Source organism: Leptonychotes weddellii, chromosome 9 (assembly GCF_054177405.1).
Source record: "Leptonychotes weddellii isolate Sample4059 chromosome 9, ASM5417740v2, whole genome shotgun sequence".
Classification (NCBI taxonomy): Eukaryota; Metazoa; Chordata; class Mammalia; order Carnivora; family Phocidae; genus Leptonychotes; species Leptonychotes weddellii.
Window position 1 is genome coordinate 126,478,567 of NC_138377.1, and position 17,690 is coordinate 126,496,256.

The 17,690-nt window shown below is 44.1% G+C and overlaps 2 protein-coding genes across 4 annotated transcripts in view; one reads left to right on the plus strand and one right to left on the minus strand.

The window, feature by feature from the left end:
- Positions 1 to 4,059: 4,059 nt before the first annotated feature.
- CHRNA5 (cholinergic receptor nicotinic alpha 5 subunit) lies at positions 4,060 to 14,008 on the plus strand. 3 transcript variants are annotated; one of them, XM_031019375.2, is made up of 6 exons: positions 4,060 to 4,166; positions 7,316 to 7,360; positions 8,616 to 8,725; positions 10,663 to 11,494; positions 13,356 to 13,385; positions 13,669 to 14,008. In XM_031019375.2, exons 2-6 carry the CDS (start codon positions 7,334 to 7,336, stop codon positions 13,696 to 13,698), a joined length of 1,029 nt encoding a protein of 342 aa, XP_030875235.2. In that variant the 5' UTR covers positions 4,060 to 4,166; positions 7,316 to 7,333; the 3' UTR covers positions 13,699 to 14,008. The 3 variants fall into 3 exon arrangements, 2 of the variants coding, with proteins under 2 accessions (XP_030875235.2, XP_030875237.1); XR_004072719.2 differs by lacking the exon at positions 13,669 to 14,008 and having other exon boundaries at positions 10,663 to 11,937; positions 13,356 to 13,434; XM_031019377.2 differs by having other exon boundaries at positions 13,356 to 14,008.
- Positions 14,009 to 16,456: 2,448 nt separating this feature from the next.
- Positions 16,457 to 17,690, minus strand: part of CHRNA3 (cholinergic receptor nicotinic alpha 3 subunit) — a 12,706-nt gene continuing 11,472 nt past the window's right edge. The window contains exon 5 of the mRNA XM_031019379.2: positions 16,457 to 17,149. Coding sequence (XP_030875239.2) covers positions 17,021 to 17,149 — 129 coding nt within the window. The 3' untranslated portion in view covers positions 16,457 to 17,020. The remainder of the gene's footprint in view (positions 17,150 to 17,690) is intronic.

A 17,690-nucleotide genomic window follows, 5' to 3' on the forward strand; every position in this document is an offset into this window, starting at 1 on the left:
TTGTTGTAAGTCCTTATCATGAATGGTTATTGAAGTTTGTCAAGTGCTTTTCTATTGAGATGATCATTTTTATCCTTCATTTTGTTAATGTGGTGTGTCCCATTGACTGGTTTGTGGATTTTAAACTATCCTTGCATTCATGGAATAAATCCCATTTGATCATGTTGAGTGATCCTTTTAGTGTGTTGGTGATTTGGTTTGCTAATATGTAGTTGAGGATTATACCATAAGGTATATCTGTGTTTATCAGGGATATTGGCCTGTAGTTCTCTTTTCTGTGGCATCCTTGTCCGGTTTCGGTTTCAGGGGAATGCTGGCCCCATAGAATGAGTTCGAAAGTGTTTCTTCCTCCTCTATATTTTGGAAGAATTTGAGAAGGATTGTATTCTTCTTTGAATGTTTGGTAGAATTAACCAGTATTTGTTGAGAGGAAGGAAGTCTTAATTTAAAAAAATAGACTATTACTAGGAAAGGTATAAAACATTACAAAGAAATAACGAAAATACTGGCATTGCACACTTAATCTTATCTTTGTTATTTGCAAAGGAACACTTGTGGGGTGACTATTCAGATAACATTTTTCTGAAGTTATATCCACACTATTTGTCACATTTTCTCAGCTGTGATCAGAGCTGTGTTGTCCATGATCTCCTCATCTTAGCTCAGTCATAAAGATGCTCTGCTTTTAGTCACAGCGTTATCGAGACGTCATTCGCACACCACACAACTCACTTATTTAAAGTACACGATCCAGTGATTTTTAGTATGTTCAGTCTAGCGTGACTGTTACCAAAAATGGTATTTGAACATTATCTCCCTCCTTCCCCACGCCGCCCTCTCCCTAGGCAATCACCAATCTACTTTTCTGTATCTCTAGATTTGCCTATTCTGGATAGTTCATGTAAGTGGTATCATATAATTTACAGTCTTTGGGACTGGCTTCTTTACGTAGCATAATATTTAAAAGGTTCATCCCTGTTCTAGCATGCATCATTAATTCATTAATTTTAGTGGCAAATTAATATTCCATTGGGTATTCCACATTTCATCTCTTCATTTATCATTTGATGGATTTCTGCGCTGTTTCCACTTTTTGGCTATTATGAAGAATGGTGCTGTGAACATTCGTGTGCAAGTTTTGTGTGGACAGCTGTTTGCATTTCTCTTGGGTGTATACCGAGAATGGAATTGCCAGGTCTATCACAACCCTATAGTTAACTTTCTAAGAAACTGTCAAATGTTTTCCAAAGCAACCACACCATTTTACATTCCTGCCAGGAGTGTACAAGAGTCCCAGTTTCTCCACATCCTTTCCAATACTTGTTATTTCTGATTTGGGTTATAGCTATCTTAGTGGGTGCAAAATGGTAACTCATTGTAGTTTTTTTAAAACATATTTTATGTAAGTATGTTGTATGTATGTGTTTGTAAGTAATCTCTACATCCAGCGTGGGGCTTGAATTCATGACCCCGAGATCAAGAGTCCCATGCCCTGACTGAGCCAGCCAGGCGTCCCTCACTGTAATTTTAATTGGCACTTTTCTGATGGGTAAAGGTGTTGAATATTTTTTCAGACATTTATTGGCTGTTCTTCTTTGGAGAAATGTCTGTTCAGATCCCTTACCCATTTTAAAATTGGGTTATTTGGTCTTTTTATTATTGATTTGTAATGGTCCTTTATGTATTCTAGATATATGTCCCTTGTCAGATAAATGATCTGCAAATGTTTTCTCCTAGTTCCCTATTTTTTTCAGTCAGGAAGGGAAGGAAAACTAAAATGTATTAAGGTAACTATTGTGATTAGCATTATACTTAGGCTGTAGAAGTGCCAAAAATGATTTCTACCTTTTAGAAAGGTTTCTTTGGAGATCCCAGACTTATGTGACATAACTGGAAAACAACACAGAACAGTGTATGTTAAATAGTACACAATCTCGGTCAAAATGGAATGGAAAAAAGTATGAAAAATAAATGCCCTGGGATTCCAAGGAACTGAGGTTGAAAGTAATTGATTTAAATTATTTATTTTGAGCAGAAATACATGAGCAAGTGTTAACTATTCAGAACAACTTCAAAAAAAGAATATTCCGGTTCGATTCAGCTCCCATAGAGTTTCGTAGTATCCTATCTATATACTGTGTCAGTCTTCCTGCCAGACTGTGTCTGTTTCTCCCTGTGCTCCCAGGACTGGGCACATGACCAGTAACCGTTTGTTGAAGGAATGAGCAAACGCGAGTATGGGCTAGAGCTCTCAGGGAGCGTGGCACTGATTAAGCACTTCCCTAAAGTTGTCACAGGTGGAAAGAGCAAAGGGTGGAGGGGCCCTGGGTGTCCTTCAGAACTCCGCCCGGAGCCAGCTCTGCGGCAGCAGCATTTCCGGTCCGATAGCCTCATTTTGTAGTGAGGGAATGCACTGGATCTTCTCCTTTAAACATTCTGAGGTTTATGAGCAGCATAAACTTAAAACATTTAGAACCAGCTAAAAATTCTCTAAGTAGAATCTGAATGCATGATTAAGGTTTTGTGCTAAAATCACACTGACATTAGCAGCTGCCATTTCTATAAAATTGTGTCAAGGAAATGGTATTTCTAATATTGGATGTACTAAGAAGATATTTACAAGGCAGTATCTTTTTTAAAAAAAAAAGATTTTTAAAATTTATTTTTGCGCGTGCGCAAGAGAGAGCGCAAGCAGGGGGAGCCGCAGAGGAAGAGGGAGAAGCAGGTTCCCCACTGAGCAGGGAGCCCGACTGGGCTCGATCCCAGGACCCTGGGATCATGACCTGAGCCGAAGGCAGACGCTTAACGACTGAGCCACCCGGGCGGCCTACAAGGCAGTGTCTTAAGAATTATCATTAGGTAGAATGTTAGAATTCATCTATCAACTTATTTATACCCTACCTACTTGCTTTCAAACAAGATTTGAGGTGGCAATTCAAGCTAGTATCTTTTCCCCTAAGGCAAAAGGTTCTTAGATGCTATTAAAGGACATTTTATTTGTTATCTTTATCTTTTAAACAACCTCAAACTTTTGGTATTTCAGAGGCTAAAAATTTTTAAACAGGATTAGGAGAGGATAGTTCAGTAATGCTATTTTAACATGAAGCTCTAAAATTAACAGCTTTTAGACACGAAAGCTCTCATTTTCTGTCAGACCGTTTCATTTAGGTTGCAGAAGGACCATCACTAGCTACTATTACCTCCCTGCATGTGTACTTTATGATGAATAAGCCAGTGGTATTTTGGTTCAAGTAAATGGTTTTTCTTTGTAAAATTGTGAGTCCTCATAAATGACATGCTTGAATTTCACACATTTCACATATCCTTGACAGAGACTCTGACCCATACAACACCAAAAACTCTCATTTCTTTAGAGGCTTAATTAAACTCAGTAGAAGTAGAAACGTAACTGTGACCCGTAAATCTAACCAGTCCATGGCTATGGCATCTGGAATTTTTAAAATTTTGTTTCACTCTCTCTCTCTCTCTTTTTTTTGTTTCTCTCTTTTTTTTTAAGTGTTAGGCCCTGAGGTAATTTTATACAAATATATAGCAAACAAAGGTACGACAAATCTGAATAATTCATTGAATATTTATATGTTCGTATATTAAAATCATGTAAGTTAAAGCTTGTTTATTTTACATTTACAGTTGATATGAATGAACTTCAAAGTATCTGTTTTCTAGGTTTGGAATTTTATGACAAGCAACTCTAGCTCTGGTAACTTATTTAAAAGCTTAAAAGCTCTTGTTAAAATACTCTGTATTAAGTACTGAGTGTTTCCTAGGGAACTCAGCATATTTCCATGTGAGTGATCTGATTTAACTAAGAAATGTATCCAAACCACAGTGTCTCTTATTGATCATAAACATTTGTATTAATAGTTTACTGTAAAAGCTCTATCAATAGTCTAAATAATAGGTTGGTTCTTTGATAAAGCCGAACGTTTTTTAAAGTAGAGGTATTTGGTGGGAGACAAGCTAATACACTAACTCTTAAACATTTTTATACAGGATTAGCTGAACCATCCTTTGTTGCAAAACATGAAGATAGTTTGTTTAAGGATTTGTTTCAAGACTACGAAAGATGGGTTCGTCCTGTGGAACACCTGAATGACAAAATAAAAATAAAGTTTGGCCTTGCAATATCTCAATTAGTGGATGTGGTAGGTGTGCATATCATTACGTACTTCATTTCGTACAGGCTTCCTGGGAGCATCCTGGGTGCCCTGTGTTAGGCAGTGAGCATGACAAAGGTGGGTGAGACAGTCATTTTCCTAAAGGAGCTCAGCAGGGAAAAATTACTATACCATAGGCGTAGGAATACACTGCTTATATGATACTGTATAGTTTAGAAGTCATTTATTTGGTAATTATAATAGGCCTATTTTTAATAAGTGCAAAGATAGTAAACATTTTTTATGGAAGTTTCTCATTACATCTGTTTAAAAATATGATGTAAAAAAGTCAACTTTTTAAAGCGAGGGAAGTAACAAGGAGCAGTATGATCACAGGCGTAGGAGTGACATGGAGCCTTTTTTTCAGCTGTTTAGATCAAAGGGTTAATGTTGGAAGCCACTCCCTGGGATGGCCCGGTGGGTCACAGAAGAGCCTACACACCACAGCGCTTTGCCCCCCAGCGTTTTTCTGTTGGAGAACTTTGCCTCTTGGAACAAGTCACTTATCCCTCAAGGCCAAATTTATTTGTCTGACCTGTGGTGGAATCTTTCCAGAGTTCCTAAGACAGTCTCCCCCGTTCGCATGGCCCTTTGCACTTTGACGAGGTGCCCGTTACAGCGGCTGGTGCTCGTGCACTCTGGTGTGGCATCCTCAAAGCTGGCTAAGCTTCATTCCTCAGCTCCGTCCCAGAGCCTAGCACAGTGTCTGGTGCACGGTAAGTGCTGAGTGAATGACAGATCTGATGGCAGCAGATAGGGTCAAGGCGGTGCTTTGGGAAGAGCCGTAGGACGGATAAATACACGGTCTTGAGCGAAGGAGGTGAGAAGCTTGAGAGGCAAGGTGGAGGCCAGGTAGAAGGAGTAGCACTGAGTAGAGTGGGACGTGTCAGGTTTTGAAGCCCAAGCGGTTACAAGAGAAGAGGAACGGGTCTGAAAGGTTAAATCCGTCGATATGGGGTAGGCCAGAGGAGATGATGCGTTCCACTGTGATAGCAGGTGATTGTGGTACATGGAAAAGAAAATGTTCCCGAGGGCCTTGGGAAATCAAGCCCGGCTCTGTGAGGAGAGAGGAGGCTAAGGATGTCAGCGTGGACAGCCTGGCCCAGGGCTGAGTGTTGAAAACGTGGGACGGAGGAGTTTTCAAGCAAGCAGGGGAAGCAGGAAGGTCCATCCTCGAGGAACATCTGTAGGAGGTGGTAGAAGGAAGGGTGGGCCAAGCAGGGAAGTTGGCGAAGGGTTGTTTCCTGAGAGAAGAGCCCAGAACACAAGGTCAGTGATGGTGATGAGAGGGAAGGAGGACAGGAGCCGGGGGAGGTGAGGCGAGCACATGGAGAACAGAGGTCCCTGTCATCATTAAGCTCTGTCCCCCTCGGTCAGCGGTCATGTTTGGGCGCTCCTCCTGGAAGTTCCCTCAGATTCCTGCCTTCTTTCCCGTGTGTTCTCGTTCGCTCACTCTTTCTTAATCCTCCACATTGGCTTGCTTGTCGGTTGCTAATTTTACGGTCAGGTTAAAGAAACTATTGTCTGCTCCACTTACGTGTAGTTGTTTTTCTGCTAACGGGCTCTTGCCTCCTGGTGCAGTCCTGCATTTGTCCTTGCTCAGGTTTGCGTCTGTTGCATCCTGAGTTGTGCTGAACACATGAGACATGCTTGGGAGACACCCAAGGGGTGACCTTAAGTTGGGCTGTACCCCCATATTTGGGGCCGGTTGTGAACTTAGGTATTATTCCTCTGTCTGCGTAGAAGATACGAAGTATTGATTGGGTCCTAGCCCATAGTGCAAACTTTATGTGTGTTCACATTTTTCTGGGGAAAATGTCAGTAATTTTCATTATATTCTCAAAGATGACCTACTGCCTTATAGCGTTGCAGGCGATGGGTTTACCAGACCTTTCCTCATTGTTAATGCTTCTGTTTAGAGCATTTGGCGCAGAGACCAGCACTTCCTGTGGATGCTGCGTGACTTTGGGGCAGACAGTGGAGCCAGCAGGGTAGGGTTTAAACTCAGGAGCTTTGAATTCTAACGTCGGTTCTCTCACCAGTTGGTGGTGTTTAGGCAAGTGGCGTCATTGGGCTAGTTTCTATATTTGCAGAATCAGTGGATTTCAGTAGAAAAAAATCTCTAGGTCCTTTCCAGCTCGAGTGCTTTAATCAAGGACAAATGCCGTTTGGAACCGGAGTGTAGGAGGGATGGCCTTGCTGTATTTCCCAGTGATTTTTCCCATGGAGGGACTTGACCGCTGTCTTTGTCCCAAGGGAGGTGCCTCCTCTGTCCTCCTCCTCTCTCCCGGGCCACTCACCTGCTGTTGGAAAGAGTTCCCTCCAGGCACCTAAGCCATTTAAAACCACTTCCTCTCTCCGCAGCGTAGGGATGGCCTCCTACTTCTGTGGGTCTCTGTGCTTAGCGTTATATCCCGCACACTGTGGTTGGTGATCACGATGGTCTTGTACAGGTCCAGTCGGCTCCATGATATTTCAGCAAAATGTAGTGGAAGAAATGTCACTTTAATTGGGCCTTGAGAATTCAGTGAAAAGCTGGTCTCAGCAAAGAAATAACATCAAGGAGGTGTGCGTACCAAGTATCAAAGACCCCAGTTCTCTAGAAAAGCAGGCTGTGAAAGCTTCTGAGGTTGCACTCAGGGCAGTGACCTCAGTAATTTTTCTTCATAGCAGCTCGTCAGAGATTCAGATCTGTGCTCAGCGGAGACATAACTACCCTTCCCCACATCGCAGCACTTTCAAAACCACCACGTGTTTTATCATTAATGGTGACTTACAATTCATTGTCAGCTTTTTCCTTTCTTAGTGCTAAGTACGTAAAATCATGCTGTGCCTGTTTCTTAGACCGTGTCTCAGGTTTGAGGACATAGAGTAGTTGAGACTGTGAGTGTTAAATTTAAAATGCCAATGGTGTACTCCATGGCAGTTTATCTGAAATACAGAGCATATTGAAGGGAATAACGTGAAATTAGGCTGGAAAAATGATCCTGCCCTTCTAGAGAATAGCATCGATGAGCAGGGTATAGGGACTGTACGGACAGGAGTGTTTGTAAAAGACTGTGAAAATTCTTATTATTTCAAGAATTATTGTTTCTGTACTTGAAATAATGAGCCTTATTTACATTTTTGTTTTATAGGATGAGAAAAATCAGTTAATGACAACGAATGTCTGGTTGAAACAGGTGTGTATGAAATGCAAACGGTCACCCGAGTGGTCCCAAGTGCTGTGACTGGAGGGTTTGCAGTACAGAGAAACACGAGTAGGGGGTGTCGGGGGGTGGGCAGGATGCGGGAGGGTGGGGGTCGATGGGGTTCCCGTGGAGCAGCTGCTGGGCACTGGGGAAGCAGCAGTGAGCAAAATGGGCAGAAGTCCTGGCCATCAGGGAGCTTCTTTCTAGTCAGGGGAAAGAAACAAGGAAGCCGTATTGTGCCTCGAACACTGACAAGCTTCACTGGGGGCAAGGATACGGGAGTGTTAGGGATGTACTTTTAAATAGGGTGGGTGGGGAAAGCATCGCGAGAAGGTAATGTCTGAGCAAGGCTTGGAGGAGAAGAAACAAGCCATGTGAATATCTGGGGAGATGTGATCCAGGCAAAGAGGGACCAGCACATACAAAGGCCCTGCGGCTGGAGTGTGCCTGGTCTGTTTAAGGAGGAGCAAGCGGGCCAGTGTGGGTAGGGGTGAGTGAACCATGAGGAGGGAGGGGTGTGTAGAGGGGGTCAGAGAAGCAGTGGGAGGCCAGGGGTTTAGCAAACACCTGGGCCGCTGCCCGGATTGTGGTGTTTACTTGGAGTGAGATGGGAACGGGGGATGAATTATTCTTACGTACGTAGCCCCTTTTGTACAAAGGACTTCTTCGTCTTCTGGGCCATCAGACTTATGTCCTCAGCTGCTGTTGTGTGCTTCCCTTTGCTCTTTCTTTATTATACCGAATTTTAATACCTACTACCACTTCCCTGACCCTAACTCCTAAAAGGCATGCATCCTTTTTTGGGGGTTCAAGTCTTAACATGATCTCAGAATGTCACTGCATGGAGGTTGGACAGGTGTTTACACCGTGGAGTGTGTAATAAATCCGGTTCCCCTGCAGGGACCAGTCCAGCCATTGACAATACAGCTGGAAAAGAGAATGTCTGCCTAAACCCGGTCCTTACATGCCCATGGCCGCAGCCCCAGGCCGCGGTCGTTGGTGGGGGAAGAGGTGCTGAGCAGAGCACAGTCCTCACCTGTGTTGCATGAGGACCAGGGCTGGAGCCAGGGGACAGGGCTGCACTCTCATGCTCTTAAGAAAGACGTGGAGCTGAGTTTTCTCTATGGCGAGCAGAGATGCTCTCGTATCTAGAACTTCTGGATGTGGTAAAAAGTATAGCTTTTACCATTCTTGACTATCGATGTCACTGCAATTGGCAATTGAGGCTGTTGTCTTTGTTCTGAAGGAGTGGACAGATGTGAAGTTAAGATGGCGTCCTGAGGACTACGGAGGAATCAAAGTGATACGCGTCCCTTCAGACTCTCTCTGGACTCCAGACATCGTTTTGTTTGATAAGTAAGTTATCTTCTAAATGCCACTTTGTGTTTTCAAAAGAAAATGCTTGCATTTTTATTAGGCACTAGTACTTTTTTCTTCCTGTGGAACATTGTTTAGCTCTAAGATCACATGACTTGATCATGTGTGTTTTGTGAACCTACACATAGGTTCTATGGATCCTCTCTTTTCTTGGTGCATTGTTTCCTGATCATAAAAGTGTTCTTTGATTTTTAAGACTTGTAGAACATTTGGGAAGTCCAGAAAGCTGTGAGGAAGTTGGGGGGGGTCACCTATAATCAATCCCATTGTCCCCGCACTTGGAGGCAACGTGCACGGTAGCGGACATGCACAGAGGACTCACTCTGTGTCTGGCCGTGTGCTCCGTGCCTCTCTGCTTTATTCAATGCCCACTGTTGTTCAGGTGGCATTGTTGACAGATGAACAGGTGATGGTGTTATAACCTCGTCCACAATCACACAGCTTCCTTGTGGCAAGGTGGGCTTTGCACGAGGCAGCCTGATGTCTTACTTACCCTCCGACTTAATAGACTACACATTTGGCAGATTGCCTCCTAGATTTGGGGGCTATTTTTATTTTTTATTTTTATTATTTTATTTTTTTTAAAGATTTTATTTATTTATTTGACAGAGAGAGAGACAGCGAGCGAGAGAGAGAGAGCACAAGCAGGGGGAGCAGCAGAGGGAGAGGGAGAAGCAGGTTTACCAAGCAGGGAGCCCGATGTGGGGCTTGATCCCAGGACCCTGGGATCATGACCCGAGCCGAAGGCAGACACTTAATGACTGAGCCACCCAGGTGCACCTGGGGGGTATTTTTTTAAAAAAATAGTTGAAATCCTACTTTATGTTCAAATAAGTTTTGCTTCTAATTTTGCTTAAATACTGTATTGGAATTATCCCATGATGAGGAGTGTAGAGTCAACTCATCTTCATAGGCATCCTACCTAGATGTGTTTTGAGGATGGTTTTTCACTTGGGGAAAGGATAATTCTGGGATCGAGTTTCAGGTTTTCTAGGACCACCCGATGGCAAATCTGGGAATCTGTGCTTCTCCTAAAGCACTCTGTAGTATTTGCAGGAAGGCATTTGGCATGAAGACAGAGCAAACGCTATGCAAAAACATTAGTGTTTAAACACCTTTTCCCTGCACACTTCTCCGTAGGTGAAGAGGGAACAAGATGTAAGTTTGCAGGACACAGCTCCCCAGAGTGTCACGTTACTCCAGGCCGCTGAAAACATGCTTCCATAAGCATGAGTCTAGCAAAAAAGTCACATGAGTTTTAAGATAAAAGAAACCAGTATTTCAAAGAAAGCTTATGTTGGTCGACTAATACAGGGTGTGTGCTCATGGAGCCGCAGAGCTTGAGAAGCACACGTAGCAGGCATCCAGTGTTTGTGATGGAGGGGAAGAGCACTGTGCGGGGAGTCTAGGAACGTGGATTCAGGCTCTGGCTACTCTCTGATTGTTTAAATAGTCTAGTTACATTTCATAAGTAAGGTGAACTCTTTCAACCTCTAAAATGTCAGGGAGGGGCGCCTGGGTGGCTCAGATGGTTAAGCGTCTGCCTTCGGCTCAGGTCATGATCTCAGGGTCCTGGGATTGGGTCCCGCATCGGGCTCCCTGCTCCTTGGGAGCCTGTTTCTCCCTCTGCCTTTCTCTCTCGCTCTGTCTCTCATGAATAAAAAAATAAATAAATAAATAAAATGTCAGGGAGCTGTGAAATAGAGTTGGATCGTCAGTCTTGGAGAGGATGTGGAAGGAGTTCGGTTCTAGGAGGGTTCCGTATTTAAGGAAGATGGCCTTCGAACAGAGATCTCACGCATAATCACCTGCAAAGTGTCTCATGCTTTGGCGTGGGCTTGCTTTCACAGCAGGCTCGTGAAGTGCCGGCTTGGGCTGTCTCGTCTCTCATTGTCACGTGCGTGTGTCTGTTTCAGCGCGGACGGGCGTTTCGAGGGGGCCAGCACTAAAGCGGTCGTCAGGCACGACGGCACAGTGACCTGGACGCCGCCGGCAAACTACAAGAGTTCCTGTACCATCGACGTCACATTTTTCCCATTCGATCTCCAGAACTGCTCCATGAAGTTTGGTTCTTGGACTTACGACGGGTCCCAGGTTGATATTATTTTAGAGGACCAAGATGTAGACAAGAGAGACTTCTTTGACAATGGAGAATGGGAAATCGTCAGCGCCACAGGGAGCAAAGGGAACAGAACAGATAGCTCCTGCTGGTACCCACACATCACATACTCCTTTGTAATCAAGCGCCTGCCTCTCTTCTACACCCTGTTCCTTATCATTCCCTGTATCGGCCTCTCATTTCTAACCGTGCTCGTCTTCTATCTCCCCTCCCACGAAGGGGAGAAGATCTGTCTCTGCACGTCAGTACTGGTCTCTTTGACTGTCTTCCTGCTGGTTATCGAGGAGATCATCCCCTCGTCTTCCAAAGTCATCCCTCTGATCGGAGAGTACCTGGTGTTCACCATGATTTTTGTGACACTGTCCATCATGGTCACTGTCTTCGCCATCAACATCCACCACCGTTCTTCCTCAACACATGATGCCATGGCACCTTGGGTCCGCAAGATATTTCTCCACAAGCTTCCCAAACTGCTCTGCATGAGAAGTCATGTAGACAGGTACTTCGCTCAGAAAGAGGGGACTGAGAGCCCTGGGAGACCAGAGTCTTCTCGAAACCCACTGGAAGCTGCACTTGATTCTATCCGCTACATCACCAGACACGTCATGAAGGAGAACGATGTCCGTGAGGTCTGTGACATGTTGTTTACAGATGCGCATCTGCTTCTAAGTCTGGTAGAGTAAATGGCAGGACCCTCTAGACGACGCAGAGGTCCAGGGCCAGAAATGTTGACGTGCTGCTCCGTAGACGATCTTTAACCAAAGCTGGTTTCAGTTAAAACATCTGCATCAGGGCATCTCTGCTCGCCTCGCTTCTCCATTCCCCCCGGCAACTTCTGTCATTCTCAAGAGTGATAATCCTGCTGTGGTTGTTTTATCTTCCATAACTTTGTGTCTGAACTCTGTGGTGATCTGTAGGCACAACTTGGCATGATCATTTATCAGAAGTTCTTTTATTTTTTAACAAATGAGCCTAATGTAGGCTTTGTAAGTATAGCCAAGAGATCTCTTCCAGAATATGTCTTTTTGTTGTTCATTTACAAGAGGATATCAGTGAAATTAAAAGCAGTAAGGTATTCTCTGGTGTCATATATTCTATGTCCAAGTGTTCATGTGAAGTTTAGTAATAGTGCTTAATAATATGCTTAATTTGCTTAAAAATAAAAATTCATGTAAAACTTTATTAGAGAAAAATAACTCTCATTGGCTTCTTATTTGAGGTTAATATTTAAAATAAGAATTGAACATAAATACATTCTCCTAATGTGATATTAGGTTGAATTTTCTTTTAAAACGTCAAATTTCAGTGTCACTATTCTTTCTCTTGTGTAGTATTTGTAAAGCTATGAATATAGCATTTTCCTAATTGAATTTACTTTGAATAGTCCCATTAAAATTATATGAATTCTCATCTAAAGCTTTTTAAATGGAAAAATTTCTAGCAGGTGTGGGAAGCATCAAAGCAAATCTGGTAAAATTACAGCCCTCCCCCAAGAAGGAACATATGACATATACTTCTGAAAAACTTCTAATGCTTGTCAATTTGTAAGGTTTCTATTTCATGATTAGTATGATTAGTTTATGAGGTCTGAAGCTATCGATGGAGTCTTAAAACATATAGATATTAAATAATGACTTGGATTGAGATGAAATTTAATAAATGTCTGCAAAGTATTGTGCAAAACGGCCAGTGCTCACCCCCCCTGGAGCCAGTAAATGGGTTTTATTTTCAGCGGGACTGAGACCATCAGTAGGGTGTTTACAGCCACCTAAAGTCCACATTATCCCACAGTGGGAGCAGAGCTCCTGTAGGGGACCTCATGCCTCACAAAGGCAGGGGCAGCCTCTGGTGCTCAGGGGCTGGTCTCCACCTGCCCTTCCTTTGAGGTCACTCAGGGCTGCTGATCTCGCTCCCTGCTTAGGCTGCAAAACGGGATGAAATGAGGTCCACGCCAGCAGATCTGAATTCATGAACTTAGATTAAAATGGCCCCTAGGGAATCCAAAACCAAATAATGCAGGTTGTGGGGAGGGGAAGAAGATTAAGGGCTAATAAGTATTATTCTGAACCAACTTTTAATTTGACTTGAAATTAACCTTAGGCTGGGCTCTCTTTAAAAATTAAAATAAGTAAACACTACTGGGCAAGAATAAGTAACAGAAATAACTGTATATAATAAGAAAGAGATTTTTTTTTAGTTTATTAAAAAATATCCTAGTATATCCTGACTATTAAAAATCTATCAAAATATGCCACGTGTGATATATTACAAATCAACGTGTAAATTAACAGAACACGTAGCATCTCTGAGAGCCTGTGGAAGCTGTGTGTGTCCCAGAGCTCTGAGCACCGGCTCACTCGCTGTTGTGAGCAGCGGCAGGAGGCAGAACCTGATCTGGCCCCTAACTCAGTGTGTAGTATCTTACAGTAATTACACAATTTTAAATTGTGTGTTTAATGTGTGTTTTTTTCTTTCTTTTTTTTGCAACAGGTTGTTGAAGACTGGAAATTCATAGCCCAGGTGCTGGATCGGATGTTTCTGTGGACTTTTCTTCTGGTTTCAATTGTTGGATCTCTTGGGCTTTTCGTTCCTGTTATTTACAAGTGGGCCAATATCATAGTCCCGGTTCATATTGGAGATGCAAATAAGTGATACCTGCCCAGGGGACACAGTAGGAGTTTGGTTGCCAAAAGCACGTGTAACTCTGCTACCTATAAACTTAGAAAATGTACATTGTGCTTGAAATTTGACGCCAGCTCTAACCAACAGACTGACAGTTGCTAACACTGGTTTATCTTAATAGATCGCCCATTGGAACATTTTACCTGCATGAGAGAAGCACTAACTGACTCAACATTTGGTCTAGAAATAGCAGTGGAATAGTACCCGAACTGTGCTAGTGAAAACCTACTGTTTGTATCCTGGCAAGTAACACTGGTTTGTAATCAACATGAAGCTCATCTTTCGATTGTGTTGGAAAATTCCCGTTGTATCTGAAGATTGATTTCAGGACTTTTTCTGCATTTGGTAAAGGTACACATTTTAAATCTCTCTCTGTCCTGTATCTGCAGCGGGAAGAGCTGACCTTGGGCACAGTGTCCTACTGCTGTATTAAATAAGCCAGCTACCTGGTACAGCAACCATTTAATGTGATGCTGATTTTTCTATAACCAACATTTTAAAAAGTGAAAAGTGGGAATTCCTTGAAGGCTTACTTTATTCTGTAGATGCTTTAACTGAACAATTGTTGTATTAACTATTTTTGTAGCTTACCGTCCATTGTAAAATCATACAATAGACAACTCCTGTGGCCATGCACAAGTATCTCAATAATTAACAATAATTTCAACCCCCTTGTCCATATTTTCCATAATAACCATCTTCTACATAAATTGTAGCACTTCTGTATCCTTCATCTCAGAATAGTCCTCTACAATGAAGTGAATCCCAGTTTTAGAACTCAAAACCTCCATGGATACTACCAAATCCTACTGTGAAGAAACCATCTTCCGAGATTAAAGGTGGTTTCTAATTAGGTAGAAGCACATCGTTACATACCTGTAATGTTTTGGTTTCTCTCTTTCGTCCCAACAGTTACAGTGCTAGAGCCTTAGAGTTGTGAGGGCTGGTAGATGTCATGCAGCGGTAGCCTTTCACTGCTCACTCAGGACCGGGTGGACTGTCGAGGGTACACGAGTTAGAGTCCCTCTCTCGTGCCCCTGTTCAGCCGCGACCCAGGACAGCACACCAGCAGGAGCCTGGGTTTGATGAGCAACTCCTAGCTCTTGCGAGAACAAATGCCTTATTTATAGTAAGTAATCATCTAAGGGCAAGTCAGCGCTCTCTGGAAGATGGAGGGGATCCGTCTCATCTCTGTCCTACTGTAGGCACATGTTCAGTGTCATTTAACAGGTGAACGTTGGGTTTGCTGAGTTTAAACTGCCTGTTAGCTAGCTTCGCACGTCATCTCCCTGATTCGATTCCTCATCTGTCTGCGTTACTGTTACTTAAAATTTCTGTAAGTAAATAAATTTTACAGAAATCTTCCTTTGACTTACTGAAACGTGAGTCACCGCGGGCTGCAATTTTGTCAGTTTTATTTCTGTGTAGCCAAAACATCAAAATGCCCAGTGAGAAGATCAGAACGGTCTCTGGGAATCCTCGTCTCCTACCAGTGGCCAGTCAGACTCAGACCTGCGGTACAGGCGAGCTGCTTCTTAATAATCTGTCTAAAGCAGTGGGCCTCAGTCAGGGGCAGTTTTGCACTCGAGGGGACACTTAATTTTTGGAGACATTTTTGGTTGTCCTAACCGGCAAGGGACCGGGGTATGTCACTGGCATCTAGTGGGCAGAGGCCGGGGGGCCACTAAAGATCCTACGATGTACAGGACAGTCCTCCAGTGCAGAATTATCTGACCAGAAACGTCACTGCTGCCAGGGCTGAGGAATGCTGTTGCAGAGGTTCGTCTGCAGTGACCGTGGGGCCAGGCACAACCTCTCCCAGCAGTCACTCGGGATGCTGCAGGATACACGTGGAGATGCCCCGGGGTGCAGGCGCGGCCCCCAGACCCTCGGGAGACGGGAGAACCAGGGGTGCGCGGTCAGAGCGGGAGCGGGAGCGGAGCAGCTGAAACAGTACAAACCGTGGAGGTCGCGGGCTAGGTAAGAGGGCCCTCAGGAAATCTCTTGTGATACCCAAACAGACGTTCCCATTTCTGAGCAGCCAGTTCCCCTGTCTCATTATGCTTCACCTACCGCAAAAAGGGCAACAGTTTTCATATTTAGGCCATTTTTACATATTCTGTGGTAGAGCATACACCTAACGTTGCAGGAAAACTGTATTTTGACGTTTCTTTACCAAAAAGGCTGGTTAAATGTTCATTTATCTATAATAAATACTCTTGACGTTTTTCTTGCACGGATCTCTTTTGATAAAATCAAGACAACTGGATAAATAAGTAAGCCTTGAAATGCCAAAAACAATGCTGGTAGCTTGATGACAGAAAGTGTGAGAAAAGCCTAAGTGTAAGACTTAAAACAATAAACGTCTTGGAAGAAAACAGGACAGATTCTTTACAACACCGGATTTAGCGGGGATTTCTTGGCTATCACACAAAAGAGCACAGATGACAAAAAACTGACAAACTGGAATTAATGAAAATTTAAAACTTCTGTGCATCAAAAGACACTATCAACAGAGTGAAAAGGCAACCCACAGAGTGGGAGAAAATATTTGCACATCACATATCTGATAGGAGGTTAATATCTGCAATATATAGAGAACTCCTAAAACTTAACAACCCAAACACCCAAACAACCCAATTCAGAAGCGGGAAAGGACTTGAGCAGACATGTCTCCGAAGAAGACGTACAGATGGCCGAGAGGCTCAGGAGAAGCAGCTCAACATGACTCAACATCACATAAATGCGAAATCAAAGCCATAGTGAGACACTGCGTCCCATGCATTAGGATGGCCGTTACCAAAAGCCCAGGAAGCAAGTGTTGATGAGGACGAGGCCGGCTGGAGCCCTCGTGGGTGCGCGGGATGGTGCAGCCATGGTGGAAAGCAGTTCGGTGCTTCCTCAAAAAATTAAAAGTAGAATTACTGCAGGATCCGACAGTTCCAGCTCCGGGCATACACCCCAAAGAATTGAAAGCAGGGTCTCAAACAGATTCTTGTGCACCCATGTTCACAGCAGCCAAAATGTGGGAGCCACCCCGGTGTCCAGCGGCGGATGAATGGATAAGCAGAATGCACACACGGGCACCAGAGCATCACGCAGCCTCGAACAGGAAGGACATTCTGACACCCATGACGCGGACGAGCCTTGAAGACAATGTGCTCGGCCAAAGAAGCCAGTCACGAAAAGACGAGCACTGCATGAGTCCGCTTGTGTGGGGTACTTAGAATCCCATAAACTGTGGAATGGGGGTGCGGGGGGAGGGGCTGGGGAGTTCGGGTTTCCCGGGACGAAGGGGGTCTGGAGGTGGGGGTGGGGGCTGCACAACAGCGTGGGTGTGTGTCCTATGCTGAACTGTGCGCCGAACAGTGATGAAGACGGTGCATGTCCTGGATGAGTGTGTTTTACCACCAGAAGAAACAAATGCGCCCCCTGCCCACGTGGGTCACCCTCTGGCAAACGCGGTGCAGCGCTCACGCCTCGTCCTTCGCCAGCAGAGGCTGCAGAAACAACCCCGCCGTCCCCAGAATGCACACCAGGATGAAAACCCACAGGAAAATGCGATCGATGACCATGGCGACGTACTTCCAATCATCCTGAATCTGAAAAACAAGAACAAACATCAGGAAAGAAGAAAAAATAAAGCACGAAGGGCAGGCGGAGGAAACCCATTTTCAGCAGGAACATCGAATAAACATGTTGCAGCAGCAGAAGCCATTCTGCCACCAAATGCAAGAAATCTCATGTTCCTAACGCCACCTGAGGACATCCACTATTGCCAAGTTTCTTTTTATGCCCTGCAAGAAACAAGTATAAAATATTCACGTTAAATCGGTTTTAAATCAGAAATTTCTTGGGGCACCCGGCTGGCTCAGTCAGTAGAACGTGCAACTCTTGATCTCAGGGTTATGAGTTCAAGCCCCACATTGGATGTAGAGCTTACTTAAAAAAAAAAAAAGGGGGCGCCTGGGTGGCTCAGTCGGTTAAGCGACTGCCTTCGGCTCAGGTCATGAGCCTGGAGTCCCAGGATCGAGTCCCGCATCGGGCTCCCTGCTCGGCAGGGAGTCTGCTTCTCCCCCTGACCCTCCTCCCTCTCATGCTCTCTGTCTCTCATTCTCTCTCTCTCAAATAAATAAATAAAAT